The sequence below is a fragment of the Macaca thibetana genome, chromosome 8 (genome assembly GCF_024542745.1).
Source record: "Macaca thibetana thibetana isolate TM-01 chromosome 8, ASM2454274v1, whole genome shotgun sequence".
NCBI classification, from domain to species: Eukaryota; Metazoa; Chordata; class Mammalia; order Primates; family Cercopithecidae; genus Macaca; species Macaca thibetana.
Window position 1 is genome coordinate 138,773,790 of NC_065585.1, and position 20,867 is coordinate 138,794,656.

Genomic DNA, 20,867 nt, shown 5'->3' on the forward strand with positions numbered 1-20,867 from the left:
TTAATGTCCCTAATAAAATAACTTTCCCTAATATTGAATATGTATTAATTTATACAGACACTTTGGTTAATGTTATGAATTTGGGACTTCCTAGCCTCCACGTCTGTCTGTTGTTGAGGCCACTCTCTCTGTGGTACTTTGCTACAGCAGGCCAAGCAGACTGAGACAGCAAATTTCGCAGGTAGCTGCCTTTGTACAGAAGAATTGACTGAAAAATCAATTAACTCCTTTCTCCTGTGTTAATTTAATTTTAATTAGTTTCGTTCAATTGCAAAAATCTAAGTGACAATTCAATTATAATTACCATTTCAGTAGCTTTTTTATAAAACAGCAAGTGATTTGTATTAAGAAACATTGTATTCATTCATCTTAAATTAATATTAAATAGACTATTGAAAAAAACTTATTTAAAATGAAGCATTTAATTGTTCTAATGGTGATTTTCAATGAATGTTTGAAATCAAGCTCAAATAATTTTTGAAATTTTGGTCACTTAACTGTTGCGATTTTCTGAGCACTTGCTCTTTACTTAATATCAGTGTCTTACTACATTATGTCCTCCGCGATACTGCTCCAGGGTCTGGAGCACCTCTCTCAGTTTCTTTGACACATCCATTCTTTCATTTGAATATCACGTTGTATCCATTTTTGTATACTGGGAGCCCGCCTGCACAGCTGTGGAAACAAGGAAAAGGAAACATTTTGTGATATGTGAGCTATCTGGTGGTATCTTGGTCAGCAGGAGTAGTGTTAGAGAGCAGATAGGAAAGGAGATAACAAGCTTTGGCAAGAATTCTTCTAATTTAATTTGAAAACAGAATTAAGTCAGAAGACAAGCCTCCAAAAGTATACCAATGTTTCTTCAAAGAACATTTTGTAAAATAGTAACTTACACCATTCAGAAAGCTGCTTCCCTCAGCAGCATCACTTTCCTATCCTGTTGGACTCACAAGGTTATTAAAGTCATAAGCAAGTAGCCCTCACGGATTATTTAATATCTGCCAATAGGAATGATTACCAACATTGTGTATTAACAAACATAGCACAATTATTGCACCTTCTAACAGCAGATTGCCTGGGGTTCAAAGAATAGTCTGCCTCTCACAGCTGTGTGATCTTGAGCCTGTTAATTAGTGTTATTGTGCCTCAGTTTTCTCATGTGTAACATGGGTTTAGTTTTGGTATATACTCCCATGGTTTTGTTTGTTTGTTTGTTTTGTTTTGTTTTGAGACAGAGCTTCTTTCTTGTTGCCCAGGGTAGAGTGCGGTGGCGTGATCTCGGCTCACTGCAACTTCCGCCTTGATAAGAGGAATTTTGTTTGGTATAAATTTAGATCGAGAAGTATAAATTTAGATCAAGCAAGTCTCCTGCCTCAGCCTCCCAATTAGCTGGGACAACAGGCATGCACCACCGTGCAAGGCGAATTTTTGTATTTTTAATAGAGATAGGGTTTCACCATGTTGGCCAGGCTTGTCTTGAACTCCTGACCTCGGGTAATCTGCCCGCCTTGCCCTCCCAAAGTGCTGGAATTACAGATGTGAGCCACCACGCCCAGCCAATGATGTAATAGTAATAAGAGCATGCATTATATAAGTGACATATAGACCAAAAAAAAAAAATTAGATAAATTCCTATACCCCATCAGGCATGGTATTACTACAACTCATTTTTCCTACGATTACTTCTTTGAACCTTCAAAGATATTCCTCTTCTATTGAAATTCTAGAATTTGTGTCACAAGTCAATCTTCACAACATCTATACCTTCTGTGTTTTTGTTTAGAGTCTTTAAAATTCAACTGTTTTAGGGCATTCCTCTTTTCCAAACATCCTTTTATCAGGGCATGTCCATGCTCCAAACTCTTTCAGGGAACTCCTGCCATGGTTCAAGGAAGCGCAGGCATTCCCTACAACCTGGTTCAGGCTGTGTTTGCAGTCCCATCTCCCGTAGTTCCTTCCTGTGATGCTTCACTTCGGTCATGTTGATAAAGCCATAAAAACATCCTATTTGTCTTGTACCTGAGACTGTGCCCATGTCCCAGCATTCCTTCCCCACCTGAAAATGATTGATTTATTTGCCACTATGCCAGTATATCTTCAATTGCATGAATTGTTTTTAAACTTGTAAACCTAACAAAAGACCTAAATTTGGAATGGTTGCCTTTGTCGATTTTTGTTAAATTCAATTTTAAATATTCCCTAATATTTGTGACTAGGTTTCATTCTCTGGTCGTTAGAATTATGTTCTTATTTTATTCCCTTTAGGGACAGCACCTTTTATAGCTAGAAACCCCAACTCTTCTCTCCATGGGGCAGCCAAGGGAGGACACACAGCTTGGCTTCTTTAAACTTTATTTTCATTTATTTTGGCTTTTATGTGAAAGACACTTTCTTCAGGAAGGAAAAAAAAATAAAAGAATATCCAACAAAGATATTCAATATCCACAAATTATTAACTTTTCCAAGGAGCTTACTATCTAAATAGCTTACTGTTGAGTTTAAACTATAAAGTCATTTTTCTTTCTCTCTCTTTTTTTTTTTTTTTTTTGGAGATGGAGTCTTGCTATGTCTCCATGAGGGCAGTGGCGGATCTCAGCTCACTGCAACCTCCACCTCTCAGGTTCAAACAATTATCCTGCCTCAGCCTCCCAAGTAGCTGGGACTACAAGCGTGCGCCACCACGCCCAGCTAATTTTTGTATATTTAGTACAGACATGGTTTCACCATGTTGGCCAGGATGGTCTCAATCTCTTGACCTCGTGATCCACCCCCATCAGCCTCACAAAGTGCTGGGATTACAGGCATGCGCCACTGCCCCCAGCCTGTAAAGCCATTTTTCTTCAACCTTACACTGTCTGCGAATCATCAAATTGCTAACAGAGAAGGATCACTGTTCAAACACAGCAAGGTGTGGGCTGGAGTAGGGATGCCCAAGTATGGAGCATGAGAAACACATCAGTTGCTTTTCTCTCCATATTTATATATTTATATCTATTTTGTAGATATATATTATATATAATATAGATATTTTATAGATATAAATATATTTATATGTATTTATAAATACACACCTACTCATGGGTGTATATATATATATGTCTTTTAAGATGGTTTTTAAGTTATTATAGTTATACAATATATAATTATGATTGTATAATTATATTACTGTAATTTCTTAAAATGATTTTAAATTCCCAATGGCATCTTTGAGTCACCAATTGCCTGCACTTCTCCCTCAACACTTGCACCCTGAGAACCATATCCAAAGTCTGCCTTTCTATCTTTGTTTAAGGAGGATGAGGGAGAAGTGAACCCAAGTTGTCAAGCGTTTTCCTCTCTGACTTTCTCCCTACACCCTTCCACATGGAAGCATTCTGAGATTCAGTGTGCACAAATCACTGGGGGGCAATCATGGATCTCTAGCAACTTCCTGCTGGCAAGTGGATTAGGATGCCCATGGTCAGTGACGTAGCTGATTGTGTTCATGGTCAAAGAGGGAGTGAGGGTGTGAGAGAATCAGCATCGTGGCAATGGGCATGCAGAAATCATCTGCAAAATTCTGCAATACCTTGAGCAACCCACTGGAAAATGAACACTGTGCATCCTTCCCTCCCACTCTCAGTACATACCTGGCATTTAACTGATGCTCGGTTTCCAACCTAACAATTATTCTTCAAACGAATAGGCATTCTGTGGGATATTTACATCAGAGTGCTGGGCACATCGTATAGTCTGCAAAATTGTTGGTGCAGACTCCTGTGGAGCTCTCTTGGCACATACAAACCTCTGTGTATGTGTGCACCCGCATATGTAGCCACTTTATTATTTTGTGTGTGTGTGTGTGTGTGATTGTATTGGACTTAGAATTTTGGAGCAACAAGAGTTAATGCTGTGATACAATCTTGTCCAACCCGCGGCCCCATGCAACCCAACGCAGCTTTGCCTGTGGCCCAACACAAATTCGGAAGCGTTCTTGACCTAAACTGTTCATTTTCACAGTGAAACAGGTGCTGAAAAGTTAAGTGACTTTCCGCAGGTTGACAGAAAGTAGACAGTTGTATGTATTTTCACTTTGACCTTGATAAGAGGAATTTTGTTTGGTATAAATTTAGATCGAGAAGTCAACTATCCTTTTCCTTCATTGGGAAAGGGGGAGAAGCAGATATTTACTGCCGTTGAATGTTCTTCCATCCTAAGACATAATGCTAAGGCCTTCAGGGCTATGACATCCTGAAGACTGCGACAAGATAACTCAGTGGTTTGGTCTGTCATAAGATTCCCCTTTGAATGCGTCCCAGTTGGTGCCATAAGATACCAGTGAAGAAAAACTGCAGAGAAACAACGGTAGAATGGGTGCATGGGAATTGGTGGAGACATTTCATGAGGCAGGAACGAGGCTAGTGGGAGAGGTGCTGCGACAACCTGGTGACACAGCTCCTCAGCCATGGTGCCGGAGCACCTCTGTTTTATTCTAGAACTCTCTGTGTGAGACCATGCTGCTTCCACATAGTCAGAGGTCATTCTGTTAAAATAAATAAGACACTTTTGAAAATGAGCTAAGCGGGGTATCTTTTTGTGTCTAGTTGGTAAAACAATTTTAAAAAATCACTGATCTATTTTAAAAAATATATTATTAACAGACATACATTGATAGAAGAGGAAGCTATCATGATTTTAAAGGTTTTAATCTGTTAAAAACAGTAATTCCACTTTTGAATCCTCTTTCTCTGATGTCCTATTTATTTTAGCTGAATGTGGAGCAAGTGTCAAAGGAAATGAAGGAACATTACTGTCTCCAAATTTTCCATCCAATTATGATAATAACCATGAGTGTATCTATAAAATAGAAACAGAAGCCGGCAAGGGTATCCACCTCCGAGCACGAAGCTTCCAGCTGTTTGAAGGAGATACTCTCAAGGTAAAAAGAATCTTCTCCAACAGGATGACTCCAACTTTTCTTCTCAAAAAATATATTGTCTGTTTTTCTACATATAGATATATGCACATATTGATGTATCTTTTATGTATGATTTATTTATATTTATTTACAAATAATTTTGAGGAAGTGTCATATCACTTCGCTTAGAACAGTATATGTGGACTTTGAAATAACCTTGTAGATAAACCTAGATCTAACATTTATTAGTCCAGCACCTCGTGTAAGTTATTTAACACTTGTGATCTTCAGCGTCCTTATGTGTAAGAAAACACAGCTATACCTACATTTTTGGACTGTCTTGAGGATTTAATCTAATAACATAAGTGGATGTTCCTAGCATTGTGTCTGGCACATAATTGTAACTATTAAAACTTGCAGGGTCCTCAAACCAACCCTTTCTGTAGTTAATCTTGATTTTTAAATGTGGCCATAGTGTGGAAAGCTGGAAAGGTTCTGAAGTGATAATAGAGGCAAATCCAGCCACGATGATCAGATCACAGACAGGGCTGATGAGGAGACCCCAAGCCAGGACAAGACAGAATCTCAATATTGATTGCAGGGGTACCCAAGTCCTGCCTTGATTTATAAAATCCCAGCTCCAACCAGAAATGCCCCTTAACTCCTAAGATTCTGATATAATTTTCACCTCTCCTGTACGTATTTCAATAAACTGGAAACCTTCTATGATCTAGGGTCTGGAGAATGGGCAGCCTAGCCTCGGGGCACTGAAAGGGAAAAGATTTAAGCAACAAGACCTAATGCTGTGATACAATCTCGTCCAACCCGCGGCCCACAGGCCACATGTGGCCCAACACAGCTTTGCCTGTGGCCCAACACAAATTTGTAAACATATTTAAAACACTATGAGACTGTTTGTGTTTGTGATTTTCGTAAAGCTCATCAGCTATCGTTAGTGTTAGTGTATTTTATGTGTGCCCCAAGACAGTTCTTTCAACACGGCTCAGGGAAGCCGAAAGATTGGACACCCCTGCTAGAAATCACCCGTCCAATCACCTGCTTATTTCAGTGAGGTGAGCAATTTCATTGAACAGAAGCCTGGTTTCGGGCAAGAAAGGAACACGTGGCTCTTTTTATTCCCTTTTTAAAATTCCTGGGGTTTTTCAATTAATTTACATCTACCTAGATGCACATAATGATGCATTTTAGATTCAGTACTGTCAACTCACTTTGAACTATGAGCATTATAAGAGAATATGCAGAAAGCCAACTGAAAGGGAAAACCCTGTTTGTCCTCCCTTTACAGAATGGCTGGAATGGACCCCCGCTGGGCTCCACTTGACCTCATTAGAAGTTATGTGCACAGGTCAGGAGATGAAAGGGCCTTCCTTCCTCCTAAGGCTGCGTTTGACTGTATTTCAATGTCATCATTTAGCAGAGTGGTTTTATTCTAGTTGTTCTTTCATTTTAATAGTCTTTTGAAAGCTCACGCTGGCAGTATGAGGGACTGTAATTAAGAAGTGGTTTTTAGGCCGGAAACTAGCACATTCTTACTAATCTAAAAAAAAAAATAGTTACATCACAAGTAGGCATTTTCTGAATTTTTTCATAACCTCAAATTTAGAAGTCAGTAAGCCTTTAAGGCAAACTTTTAAATAACTCTTAACTATACTTTAGTGCAGGTGAGTGATTAGAGATACTGCATAAAATATACAAGGATAAATATTATTGGAATGGAAGGAAGGAAATTACGTTCATTTGTGATTGCATGCCATTTAAAGTTGTTGATTATAACAAAAAGTTTTTTTAAAACAACTTGCTTCTCACATTTAATTACAGAGAAGCTGTCAATCGTATAAAATGCCTACATGTTTTGCAGGCATATATTTTGTTAAATATGCTAATAAAGATCTCTGTTAAAAACATTTCTAGTAAAATTATCTTAATTTTTGAGCCTAATGCTGTTCACATTGATCCCTCGCACATACTGCGATGTAATAATAAAGACTAAAATTTTATATTCACGCAACCCCTGCACACATAAATAAATATGATGTTTTCTTGCTTCATGTGGAAAAATCATATAAGAGATATCGAGCTCTCAGAAACATGTCATGAAAGGAATATAGAATGGAAAGCACAATTAATTTTGGAAATAAATCTGCAGGGTATAGTTTCTGTTAAACGGGGAAAGATTTCCCCAGAACTTTCAGTATTGTCATGCTAACATTCTGTGTGACGTTTTCTGATCTGTGATCATCTGCTAACCCAGCAACATCCCTTAAAGTATATGGCATTGATTAAATGCCAAACTCTGAGGAGGGTGGTCTGTAGTGCAAATACTTACAGCCTTGTATTAAACAGGTGAATCCAGAAGTCTTTCTCTAATAACTGAAAAGAACCCTTTGAATCTAGCTACTTATAGATGAAAAAATATAACTAGGAAATGTTGTACAGAACAGGTGTAGCCTATTCCTCATTCCATTGGGATCAGAAATCAAATCTTCTGACTTCCACTCCTATCTGGGTTTTTATTTGTGATCAATGCAAAACCTGAACCCAGATTTTAACTTTAGAGAACTGACAGGGGAAAGCTCCATGTTAATCAGTGACATACTCGTTCTCTGGGCTGTCGGTGGTTGGACCCAATGCTAATTGCTGATGACGTGGATAAAGAAGGAAGAACTCCTGTTCTGAAGAATCTTACGATTAAGCCTTTGAGCTGTTTATGTTTAGTGGTTCTAACCATGAAACCACTGGGAGTGAGGTACAATCTGTCAGGGATCCACAGTGCACTTGGTCAAGTCCTCATGAGGAAGCCAAGATTCAGGAGAGCGGATGAGCTCACAGTGTGTCAGGACCGAGCACCGGCTTCACGGAGTGTCGAGTTCCTTCGTGTTTCCCCGTCTTCATGGATTTCTGTGAATTACAGACAATTCCACGGTATACGGGGTAGCCCAAGGCCTTCCTGGGGAGACCTGCACATTTTCTCTTTGACCCAGACTCCTCTGGACTTAAAACCTTTTCGTCTCTGGATGTCAGACCCTGGCTCATCTAATAAAAACATGGAATAAACCAATTAATGGTTTTTATACAATGACCTGGGACAATAGTCTTTTAGTAAGGAGATTAAAGGGTATCTGATTCTACCCCACTAGCATGTCCATATTTAGTTGTAATGAAATAACTACCCACAAAATTATCTTTTCTAAATGTATTTTCTCCTTTTCTGAGTATGTGTGTCTGTGTACATCCCTGGGTTTATATATTAATTGAAAGACAATGAAAGAAGAATTAATCCATATAAAGAGGAAATAAGTGGGGAAAATAAACACATTGAAAGAGCCTACTAGGACTCTGTTTAATTTTATTTAGTTAGGGTTCCATTTTTCTATTAAGACAAACTGAGCATTTTCCAATATAATGTAATAAATGTTTATTTTTATGGTCCCCTGCTAGTGAGGGAGGCAGGCAGATTAGCTGTGCCCACCTAGTGCTCTATTCTTATTGGGATGCGAGGACTGCTGCATTGACTTTTTTTATTTTATTTTAAGCTCTGGGAATTAACCTGTGCAGAAATTGCAGGTTTGTTATATAGGTATACAAGTGCCACGGTGATTGACTGCACCTATCAACCTGTCATCTAGGTTTTAAGCCCCACATGCATTAGGTATTTGTCCTACCAGAAAGTCAGTGCTGTTTCTGTTACCTGAGCCTCAGGGCTTGGCAGAAAGTGCATGGCTGAAACACTTTTACCCGATCCTCTTTCAGAATATAGCGGTGACACCAACCCACTGCTCCCCACCGTGTGACCTGTCTCCCCAAAAGTTGGGAACCATGACTGAACTTTCCCTCTCCCGACTGGTCAAAACTAAGCCATGTCTTCTTTATATTCCACATACTTATTGTATCTACTCTTGTTTTACAACCCCTTGGGAAGATAATGTCACATACAGAGCACTTTAAGCAACATCACACTTCTGTGTTACTATTACATGATGAGATACTTCTGTTATTACAAATTCAAGATGAAAGCCACCTCAGGCTTGCAGACCACAGAATGTGACAAGATTCCGGCACACTGTGTTGTCCTTTAATGCATCCAGACAGAAGGGAACAGAAGGGAAGGGTATGGTCTTTGACTTAGTTGAGAGTTCGGAGGAGATATTCAAGACTAAAATATTATAAATCTTTCCCACTTTTATAACTGAACTATGAGAAAAGGAATAAACAGATAGGTAGTGAAACCTGGAAACGTAAAGAAATATTTATTTAATTTTAAGTAAACACAGAAAGAGCTCTTAAAGTAATGAATATGAAATGATCTGAACAAGAATGGGATCTTTTGCCTCTAATGTTAATGGTAAAGATAAAACTTAAAGAACGAATATGATTTAGCACTAAGTCCTTCATTTATCTTTCTATACACTATATGCCTTTTGTAAGTATCGTATAAAACAGCGTCTTTGAAGATTTGGATGTCTTATTAACATTGCTAACATAAGAATCCAGTGAAGGCATAGAGAGACTCATGCTGTGATTTTCGTCAGGTCTACGATGGAAAAGACAGTTCCTCACGTCCACTGGGCACCTTCACTAAAAATGAACTACTGAGGCTGATCCTAAACAGCACGTCCAATCACCTGTGGCTGGAGTTCAACACCAATGGATCTGACACCGACCAAGGTTTTCAACTCACCTATACCAGTAAGTAACATACAACTTAATCACATTCTTTTTCATTTTGTCAGGACACATCTGATACCTGACTTATGTTAAGTTTTAAATATTGATTTTGTTCTGGCTGCCTACTGTCTTTTGGATTGCAGTTTAATTCTGTACTCTGTTGACTGGTTTGTATACTTAGACACATTACTAGTAGTTGCTTGAAATTTATCTACTTGGAAATATTAATTTTAATAACAAAATAGTTGGACCTGAAAAGGAAACATAAAACATTTTAGATCTGATGGGCTTAAATATATTGATTGTGGTATAGTGTATATAGTACACAATGATAAAAATTCATGTGCTTATATATGAAGGATTTAGAAGAAATGTTTGAGGTAACTGGAGGTAATAGACTTTGAATGACACACGCATATATATATTTTTATACATTTAATCATATATATATGTATAAGCACACACACATAACAACTGTATGTAGTAAATTACTTTCTTTTCATGACTAATTTTTGAGATGAGAGAACTAAGAAGAATACTTTCAATACTTGCCGAAGATAACCAGGATTTTTTTTTTCTTTATTATACTTTAAGTTCTAGGGTACATGTGCACAATGTGCAGGTTTGTTACATATGTATACATGTGCCATGTTGGTGTGCTGCACCCATTAACTCGTCATTTACATTAGGTATATCTCCTAATGCTATCCCTCCCCCCTACCCCCTTCCCACAATAGGACCCAGTGTGTGATGTTCCCCTTCCCATGTCCAAGTGATCTCATTGTTCAGTTCCCACCTATGAGTGAGAACGTGCAGTGTTTGGTTTTCTGTTCTTGCGATAGTTAGATAACAGTTTTAAGAGTTGGTGGAGCCAGGATTGAACCTGCAGCTCCCAGTTTTCGGTGCTCGCCCTCGTTTGTATGAACAAATCAATGTGGAATATGTTTTTAAAGACGTAAACAAAGAAGCCAAAAGAACAGGGAAATAAAAGAGATGCTGTGTTCCAAAAGCAGGAATTTGCAATATGATAACTGCCATTTATAGCATTTTTAGTTCTGAAGGAAAAGAAAAAGCTATTTGGTGTGGATAAGTAATTAAAATTAACTAATTAATTAACATGTTTAAAGTATATGGAATTGTCAAATCCTTCACCCATCAGATAAATTTAAAAACCATATGATACTGAACACCATGACTTTAGAAATTTAAAAGTTTGGGGATTTGAGTGTAAAAACATGTTAGTGACAGACACCTTTATTTGACAGATGGGCAAAAAAGGGCCTAGAAAAGATAATAATCATCCCATAGACCCAAAGCTAATCCAGGTGCCTAAGAGGAAGATTAATCACCTCAAATTCCTCTGAGGAGGAAAAATCACAGGTGAAGAATTGTAAGACTTTGGGCAAAAAAATAGAATACGTGTGGCTAAAATCATGAGAAAACCAGTTTTTGACTTTTGTGCTAATACTGTTGAAAAGACTGAGTCAATAGAAAGCCTGTGAATTGACGTTTATGCATGATAAACTGATAATTGATGTTACAAGGTCAACCTGTAATTATAATTTTTACTGGAATTTTACTTTCCAGGATTTCGCTCTCAGAAATGTCTCAAAGAGCTCTTGTAAAGCCATTTCGCTTGCAGATGGAATGAATGCTATTGTGATTGCTTTTTCCACTTCTCGTCCCTGTTGAGATGTTCAATGTATTTTGTTTTCTTACTTGGATGTCTTCATCCCCACTTCCTTGCCCCTATACTAGTCTTAGAGGAACACAGATACTTGAGAAGAAAAACTGTTTGAAAAGCCTGTGGGTAAATTAAATTTTGTCTAATTACGGGGAAGTTCCGTGCACACCTACGTTGTTCTTCCAGCTCTCTTGCCACTGAACACGTTTTCGTTGCCTTTTACAAATCCTGCCCCTGCTGCGGCTCCCTGGGCAAAGAGCAGAAAACGTTGGCCTGGGTTCCTCCCTCTCTCCTGTGACCTCACCCTCAACACTGCTGCAAGTTGGGATCTTACTAAGCTCACCATTTCCCTTCCCGTGGCTGCTTCACAGAAAACACATTGTGCTCACCTTGTATTTTATTTCTCGTTACGTTTCCAACCCTAGTAACTGTTTCCCATGTTCCTCCAACTATGTCCAGTAGGAATGATGTCTCGTTTATAAACACTTGGTCTCATTTTCTCACGGTGATGCACAAAGTATCCAGGAAAAGATGTACGCATACCGGAGTCTCAGGGGCTTGGAATCAATGTAGGGAGACTGAACTGTTTCCATAACTCTGAAGCCTCTTTTGTTGTCCAGGTGGCACTTAGGAAGGTCCATGTGCTCCAGAGCCGTGTGACTGGATGGAAACTAGAGGTGGTCGGCTTGTTCCATGATTATGTCCACCTTCCCTCACCCAAAGCCTGTGTCAGTGGGCAAGGCTCAGCCCTGCCTGGACCCCATGTGGATGCTGTGACTCTATTGTTCACAGGCATCCAGCATCACTTTAGGATGTTTTGCTATCATTCCCACTTCACTGAATAACTTTGTAAAATCTTGAATCGATCCATCCGTTTAAGGGCACCTTTCAATTCTATGGACATTTCTGATTACACAGTAGCACAAATGTTCTATAAATAGGAGAAAGAAATATTGGAGAGGACTGGAACTTGGCTCTTATTATAATCAATTTGACAGGAGTAATTTTCTTGTTCTCCCTGTTTCACCTTTTTGGTTCCACCTACAAAACCCAGACACTCCTCAGGTCTCCTTTGCAAGATTATCTTCGAGTTGGAACATACTGTCTGATGGGAAAATATATATGTAATAGAAAATTGGTGGTGCTGATAGCTATATAATCAAAATAGTATTCACCTCACATTAAATTGTTAGGTTTAAATATAAGTAATTAAGCCTAAGAAATCCCCAGCTCCCCAAGGTGATCAAATACCTGAATCAAATATTTATCCCAAAAAGATGTGTCAGAAATGATGACTGGTTATATAAAATATTTTATGCGAGTTATTAACACTTAAGACTGTGTAAAGACACTTTCAACTATTTTCAAAAGACTTTTGTAATTGCCTCTTCCTAGTTAATTGCATGACTTAAGGACACATTAGTATTTAAAGGTTTCAGATCCATAATTAATGCATATACATGAGTAGATTAGAAAATATCAACAGAGAGTAAAATATATAGCTTAATAAAAAACCCTAACATTTTTAGAAATGGGTACACACAATATTTGTTTATCCCTTAAAATTTACAAAACCAGTCAGGAGATCGAGACCATCCTGGCTAACCCCGTGAAACCCCGTCTCTACTAAAAAAATACAAAAAAAAAAACTAGCCGGGCGAGATGGCGGATGCCTGTAGTCCCAGCTACTCGGGAGGCTGAGGCAGGAGAATGGCGTAAACCCGGGAGGTGGAGCTTGCAGTGAGCTGAGATCCGGCCACTGCACTCCAGCCTGGGCGACAGAGCGAGACTCCGTCTCAAAAAAAAAAAAAAAAAAAAAAAATTTACAAAACCATACACTTAGGTACCTTTCAACTTTACAATCCTGGTAATTCCAGGTCTTGGGAAATAGCTCCTTTTACTCTTCTTTATGAATTAAAAACCGAGTCTTCAAATCTTTTAGTGATTTGCTGCACACAGGGAGTAGTGTAATTGCAACCCAAATCCAGGCCTTCTAACTGAATACCGGAATTGTGGATGAACTTATTTTCAATGATTTTAGGCAATTCTGCTTTGGCAGGCATCAAGTATATTGACTGATATTGACACATGCAAAGGAATTGGCAGGGAAGAAAAGCCAGATCTTTGGGTCAAACTGGAATAAATATGTTAGTGAATAGGCATTTGTTAAGCAACTACTGTTTTCTGAATAGTAAGTCAGACCAAAATAAAACTTTAAAAGTGTACCTTCATTACAAAACACTGCTTTTCATTACAGATTTGTCTATTTTCATACCAGGTAATATGCTTCTGGTGTATAATGATGTCAAATGGAGCCATAACCCATAGCTCTGTGAAATCGGGGACAAGGAGTGTCCACTTGCTTGTACTTCTTTGCACGTTACACAGATGTGTGATCTGTGACATAAGACACTTAGACTGGATCATTGTCATTCAGATTGTATTCCCTGGGGACACCAAGGGTCCACAGAACTGTCTCAGGCAAGAAGAGTTTCACCTTAAGTAACAGAAGCATTGGATATCAGAGTAGCCCTCTGAGGGTGATTTATTGATGTTGATACAGGGTTTCCGGTACATGGACCAGCTTCATCAATTATTTCGAATTACAGAACTGGCATTCTGATGTTAAATTAAAGTCCTATGGGCCCTCTGATGAGATAAATCTATTTGGGCTACACCGATGGAACCAGATGTCTGAGCCTACAAAATCACCCAGGGGATGCTTTCGAAAGACAGCTGGCTAGCTTTCCTAAGGCAACCCCCCTACCCTTGGCTCTTAAAAGTCTCACTTTTTTGATAGAGAAGAGGACCTATAGTCAGGGAAATATTTAAAATGTTCTCCAAACAGAGGCTTGAAGTGAAGGACTCGTGAAAATGGATAAGGAATTACAGATGGGTATAAAAGACATTCCAAACAAACATTGACAGGCTGGAGATGAACAATTGGATCTGCGAGATACAGCTGCCACAATTCCATATGGCAATTTTGTACCAATTATTTTAAAAAGAAAAAATAAAGCCCTTTCTCTGGAAAGTTACAGTCCTCAGGATGCACCCTGCAGGAGTGCACTGGCCAGCCCTGAAAATGAATCAGCTGCATAGCTGGTCTCCCGGGAGAGGCCCTGCCTCTGAGCCCAGACACTTTGCAACGCTGTTTAATTTAGAGACATGGAAATAGGGACATTCACAATTCCTTCTCTTTATCCTGCCCCACAACCAGATTTCTCATCCCTGTAAATTTTCATTTTGGGGAATCCTAAATTGGTCCCCTTATCACTATCCTGAATTCTCCGTGTTTCCCTTTATTATACTTAGCTGTGTTTTGATTTACACAGTTCCCATTATTTTACTGATGTACTTGGTCACGGTCTACCGCCCTCTTTCACTCTCTAGTTTCTGTTCCATGGACACTGACCAAACTTGTCAAGAAACGCCCAGCACCCACACATGGCTAAGCCACTCCCTGGGCACAGAGGCGTGGACGCCTAGGTGACCTGGACATAGAGATAAGCCACTCCCTGGGCACAGAGGCGTGGACGCCTGGGTGACCTGGACATAGAGATAAGACAGGCATACACACGTGGTTCAATAACTGGACTCGGACATCCAATATGTTGTGTCCTGTGGCTGGTTTTAGCACCTCAGATGGATGACAGACTCCTCAAGGGGCTCCTTTTGTATTTGCATTTATTTTTGGACACAATTCCAATCCCACAAGGCCTGCTTGGCATTAAGTTTCATAAATGATGTCGCTTGGGAAACAAAAGCAGCTGCCAAAGCAGGAAGCTGGAGAGGTGTCTACAGTGCAGATGTGATGAAGAGGCTCATCGGGGAAATCCTACTCGAGCTTCCCTTCCACAAACTGCCAGTGATTTCCTGGCCAGAGGGTATTGGCAGAAGTTTGAACAGAGGCAGAAGGAACATCATAAACACTTAGGGTCTGGGTCTGTAGCAAAGCCACTCAAAGGGATACTTTGGTTTAATGACACAAAAAATAATCAGATCCCTCTGGGCTGACTTTCCCTCGGTCCACTAGACTGATTCCAGGTGAATGTGTGATCAGTGCCCAAACTCCTAGGGAGCACTTGATCTCAGCAGACGCAGGACTGGTCTTTCTTTGAATCATTTTGAGATGGTTGAGCTTGAGGCCATGGGCTGCTCTGTCCAGGCGCTGGTTTTGTGGATATGCATTCCCTGAACATCAGCACTAGACACAGCATTGATGAAAGAGCGGCCATCACTTACCGAGAACATCCTGTCATTCTTTACACCTATCTCATTGTTTAGGCAGGACTGCCAACTACAAAGAGATCTTTAGGGCCATCAAAATAAACCCAAGCTTAAATTTTGGTTGTAGAATAAACCTTGTGGGTGAGGGTCAGGCGTGGGTGTAATTACGCAGAACAGTGACTCCCCCTGGCTTGCTTCTAAGGGATGCTTCATAAATATTGGCTGAATAGATATAAAAATGTTTAATTAAAAATTGATGAATAATAAAAGCAATTTATTTCATCCAATTCAATATGCTTATAAAAAATCTTTTCCGCTTGTGAAAGGTTCTAGACTTTGAGATAAGTAAGGGGATGGAAGATGGGGATAGAGAGAGTCTGTCATGTTAGTTTGTGGCAGAGTCATGTACTGAACCCTTTTCAATCTTCCTGTTATCATGCCCAGGGTTCCAGGGGGTTAGTCAGCCGTGCTCTGGAGGCAGGGGGGCAGCAAGGCCTGACCAACCCCAGCTCCCGGCCTCTCTGGAAAGCTACAGTCTTCAGGACACCCCCTCAGGCACAACTCCTGTCGAATTCATATAGCAACCTGCCATACGGTCAGTCTCCTAGAATTAACTCACTTTCTTGGGGGGAGCATTATCACAAGAGCTGTGTTTCGGAGAAGGCTTGTTGGCCTAGGAGCTGACCCTCTTAGACATGCTACAGATTAAGGTCAGTGCCAGGTGCTCTATGAATTAGACAGGAGCTGTGCCTGTCCTGGAAGCCCACACACAGCGCAGGGCCAGCGACGCGTGCAGCTGGAAACGGGACTCTGAATCTGTTCTGAAAACAGGAAGTTATGTTTGCAGGGCTCTCGCCCACAGCGGAACATAGTCTCTGGGTCCTCTGTCTGGATGCGGGCACAGGGCTCTGTGATGAAGAACGTGCTCTCAGTGTGCCCCTTGCTCTGTGGCAAAGTGAGACAAAATCAGACTAGGGTAAAGCATCTTTCCTCTAGTTCTTACTCTGCTCAATTTTCCCAGTCTTGATTTTATCTGTGAAGCAGGGACAATAATAGTTTACTTTCCTCACTTTGTAAAAAAACACATATGAAATGGCTTTTGAAAACATCCAAGTGCTATATGAATTTAAGTATGTTTTTTTCAGACTCTGTTTAACAGGGGTCATGAAAAAGGCTATAGAAGGTGACACAAGTCTCTTGGCGTAGGAACTCCTACAATTTGTGATGGGAAGTGGAGACAGTTCTCATGGTTCAGGGGCCTTGGAAACACTCTTAATACCCCAGGTCACAAAGGGACTGATTAGTATGTACTGTAACTCGCATGCAAAGACCTTGCTGCGATCTAACTTAAGACTGATGAAAATCCCCACGGTTACTGTTTTTCTACTACTTTAGGTATGAGGGAACAGAGGTTTGGAGAAACTGCCCATGGTTCCGTGGTTCAAGAGGAATAGGGAGTTTTTTCTAACTTCAGTTACTCAAAGCACTTTGAACATTAACCTGAACACAGTGCTATGGGAGAAATGTTTTCTATGCTTAAGGATTACTCACAGTCTGTGCATGCAAATTAGTCCAAAATAAAAACCTACAAGGGCTGGGTAGGAAGGTCAGACTTTAGGGAACAGAGAAGCCTTGGATCAGGTTTCTACCTTTTGCTCTTTGAACTTCAATCCATGAATTCACCCCTCTGAGCCCAGTCTCCACTGTGGCAAAATGCAAATAATATTAAAGGACTATGCAGATTTGTTTGTTGTGAGAATTAGTGGCATCATATAGAATATCCAGCCCCGGCCGGGCATCGGTGGCTCATGTAATCCCAGCACTTTGGGAGGCCGAGGCGGGTATCACAAGGTCCCCACAGTGAAACCCCATCTCTACTAAAAATACAAAAAATTAGCTGGCGGGCGCCTGTAGTCCCAGCTACTAGGAGGCAGGCAGGAGAATGGCGGGAACCCGGGAGGCGGAGCTTGCAGTACCACTCCAGAACAGCGTGAGACTCCGTCTCATTGCCCCATTCTGCTCCACTATTAGGTCACATTCTGTACCCAGAAACCATTGTTACCATTAACCTTTATTTATTATTATTATTTTATTGAGTCGGAGTCTCGCTCTGTCACCCAGGCTGGAGTGCAATGGCGCAATCTCCACTCACTGCACCTCCACCTCCTGGGTTCAAGAGATTCTCCTGCTTCACCCTGCTGGGTAACTGGGATTTACAGGTGTGAGCTACCACGCCTGGCTAATTTTGCATTTTTCGTAGAGATGGGGTTCCTCCATGTTGGTCAGGCTGGTCTTGAACTCCCGACCTCAGGTGATCCACCCACCTTGGGCCCCCAAAGTGATGGGATTACAGGCATGAGCCACCACACCTGGCCGAACCTTTTTTCTTATACGAAACATGAGACCATTTGTGTCATTGGGACACACACTAGTGGCTGTGTGTCATGGAGGGGAAATTGATCCTGCCACTCTGCTCTTCATTGCACAGTCATCAAAGTGACTGAGAGGTTGGAACTGTGAATTCCGAACACAGAGCAGAGGGTATGGGCAGAAGGAACCATTAGAGGCTGGTTCACCAATATCCCTAACAAGTGGCATGAGAGGGAGGGAGAGAGAAACATAATGGTGTCGAATGTCCAACCAGCATTGACTGCAGACACCTCCAGGGTCCTGGGCTCCTCTTGGTTTCATGAGTCATAGCTATGCTTCTCACTCTGCCGTGAGCTGTATCAGAAATATTTAAGAGACAGTACCATCTCCTAGAATTAAGTCACTTTTTTTCAGGGGAGCATTATTACAAGAGTTGTGTTTTGGAGAAGGCTTGTTGGACTAGGAGCTGACCCTCTTAGACGTGCTACAGATACAATGGGATCATCGATGGTGAGACATTGCAGCTCCCCAGCAGACTGTGCTGCCACCTGCACTGTGCATCTGCAGACTGCCTGGTCATACTCAGTTTGAAACAACATTAGAGAGAGACCTAGGAAGTCCCACTCTACTTCCTCTACAAATTCAATGTGAAATAAAAAAGAATGGTGGCCATTCTATAAAATGATCCATTCATTTGCAGCCTCTTGCATGGTAGCTCCTTATTTATGTTTTTGCCATGATAAGTAAATGGTGAAGGTGAGTGATTTGGTATTGACGACTAATTCTGAACACATTACAACATAGCCTGTGGATGCGAAAATTAAAGCACAGAGATGTGGGTTTATGTAGCTGTCATGCTGGTTTTATTAACACATTGGTAGAATAAAAATGACATCAACGTTAAATATACTATTATAAATGAGAGAGTGCCTTTGGAGAATAAAAATGACATCAACATTAAACATACTATTATAAATGAGAGAGTGGCTTTGGGCAGGAATATATTCTCAAGACCGATACAGAAGCACTATGCATTGTCACTTTGGTGCTTCAAAACAAGGAGAAAATATTGCAAGCATGAAGTGTATACAGCCGCTGAATGCAATCAATTACTAGAAACAAACCTGAAGGTGAAGAGCAGGGTACGTCAGAATCCATCATTTGGAGTCCCTGAGATCATGTGTTGACCCAGAGAGAGAATGCTTTCTGTATAGGATTGACTGATACCTTGAAGAAGCTGATGCCATTTTCCTTCGGCATCCTCTCCCACCTGTCTCTACCCAAATACATCGGTAGACACTCTGTGTGTATCTCATATAGATTCTTTCAATGCCTTCACCTCCCTGGCTATGAATAAGATGTAAAAGTGCATCACAATGGGTCCATGTCCTCATTGATTACTTCTTTTTAACAACTAGATTTTGGAAATCCTATACAAGCTGAGGGGCAGTCCTCAAATGCACATTTTCTACAATCTAATGTTATCAATAATAAAGACACTCACAGATTTCCCAGACGTTCTTGGTTGTAATGTGTAAGCATTGCTGTTTTAAAGTAAAACAGATTACAGTATTCAAAGAATAGCATTCACTGCCTTCTTGGTTTTCATGGTGTATTATATTTTAGGAAATTGAGTCAAAGCATCTTTTCATCCAATGAGTAGTTTTAAAAATTATTCACAACCATGCTAAGAACCAGGGGAAAGCATAGAATAGGGTTATAAAAATAAGGAAATATTCAGCCTGCACATAAATCCACACTAACAGATTTTTACATCATTTCAATGAAGATTAAGATTATGGCAAACATTATGCTGCTCTATTATCTACTCCTGACATCGCAGTATCTGTGTAGTTTGTAAATTGCAGTATCTATATATCATTTGTAAATACAAGCTTACGGCAAAATTTCGTTCTTACATAGCTGTTAATTTAGCTGAGAAAAATGTTGGGAAAATATCCAATAAGCAGTGTTTGTTTTTCCCACAGTTGACTTGTAGATAATTTTATAAAGTGTTTTCAAATAATAGGCAGTGTTGTGTGCATTAGTTTTCTATTGCTCTGTAACAAATTACCCTACATGTAGGGGCCTAAAACAGCACCATTTCTTATCTCACGGTATCCATGGGTCAGGAGCCTGGACACAGCTTGGCTGGGTCTTCTCTCAGGGTCTCACAAGGACGTGACCAGGTTTTGGCTGGGCTGTGATCCCATCTGAGTGTCCGGGGCCTCTTCAGGCTGTCAGCAGAACTCAGGTCCTCACAGTGATCAGACTGAGACTCCCAGCTCCTTGGTGCCCCTGGCATTTCCCCGCCACGTGGCCGTGTCCCTCTCTGGGCAGGGCGTGCCCTCGCTGGCTTCTCCAAAGCCATGGGGGGCCCTCACCTCATGGAGGCCAGACCCTCTTTGAAGGGCTTTCCCCGGATTGAGTCAGGCTCCCTCAGGATAATCTACATCTTGAGAAACTCAGGATGCAATGGATCAGACACTTCCGTGGCATCTGGTGCTCTCACACTTGTGGTGTTCAGTTGTCAGCTCAAGTCACAGACTGTGCCCACACTCAAGGAAGGAGAAGAATCATTCATATATCCAAGGTTGGAGCAGCAGGAGGTGAGGCCATCAGGGTCCCTGCAACATCTGCGCCTCACAGTTTCCTATTTAGGAATGTTTTCATTTCATCTCAGATAATTTCATAAAAACAAAAAAGTGTGTGTATGTGTGTGTGTGCACGTGCACACTCCCACACACTCTTGAAGACATAAAGTATATATTTAATAAAGGAAATGTACAATTTGTTGCTTACATGTACCTTTAAACCTTCAGGAACCATTTCAGCTTACAGTAGTGAATCTGTCATCTGCAACTAAAACAGGTTGCAGAGATCACGTTCTGTATAGTCACAGGTACAGATTTATTATGTGCCTACATCTTCCCTAAGCATAAGGCTGCCTGCAACTCTGGTCAGCCTTCCAGGCCCCTCCTCTCCTCTTCCTAGCTAATT

At 40.5% G+C, this 20,867-nt stretch overlaps 1 protein-coding gene across 1 annotated transcript in view; it reads left to right on the forward strand.

Moving 5' to 3' along the window:
• The window catches only part of CSMD1 (CUB and Sushi multiple domains 1), a 2,043,790-nt gene that overhangs the window by 1,639,898 nt on the left and 383,025 nt on the right, over positions 1-20,867 (forward strand). The window contains 2 exon segments of the mRNA XM_050802644.1: positions 4,749-4,918; positions 9,448-9,604. Coding sequence (XP_050658601.1) covers positions 4,749-4,918; positions 9,448-9,604 — 327 coding nt within the window.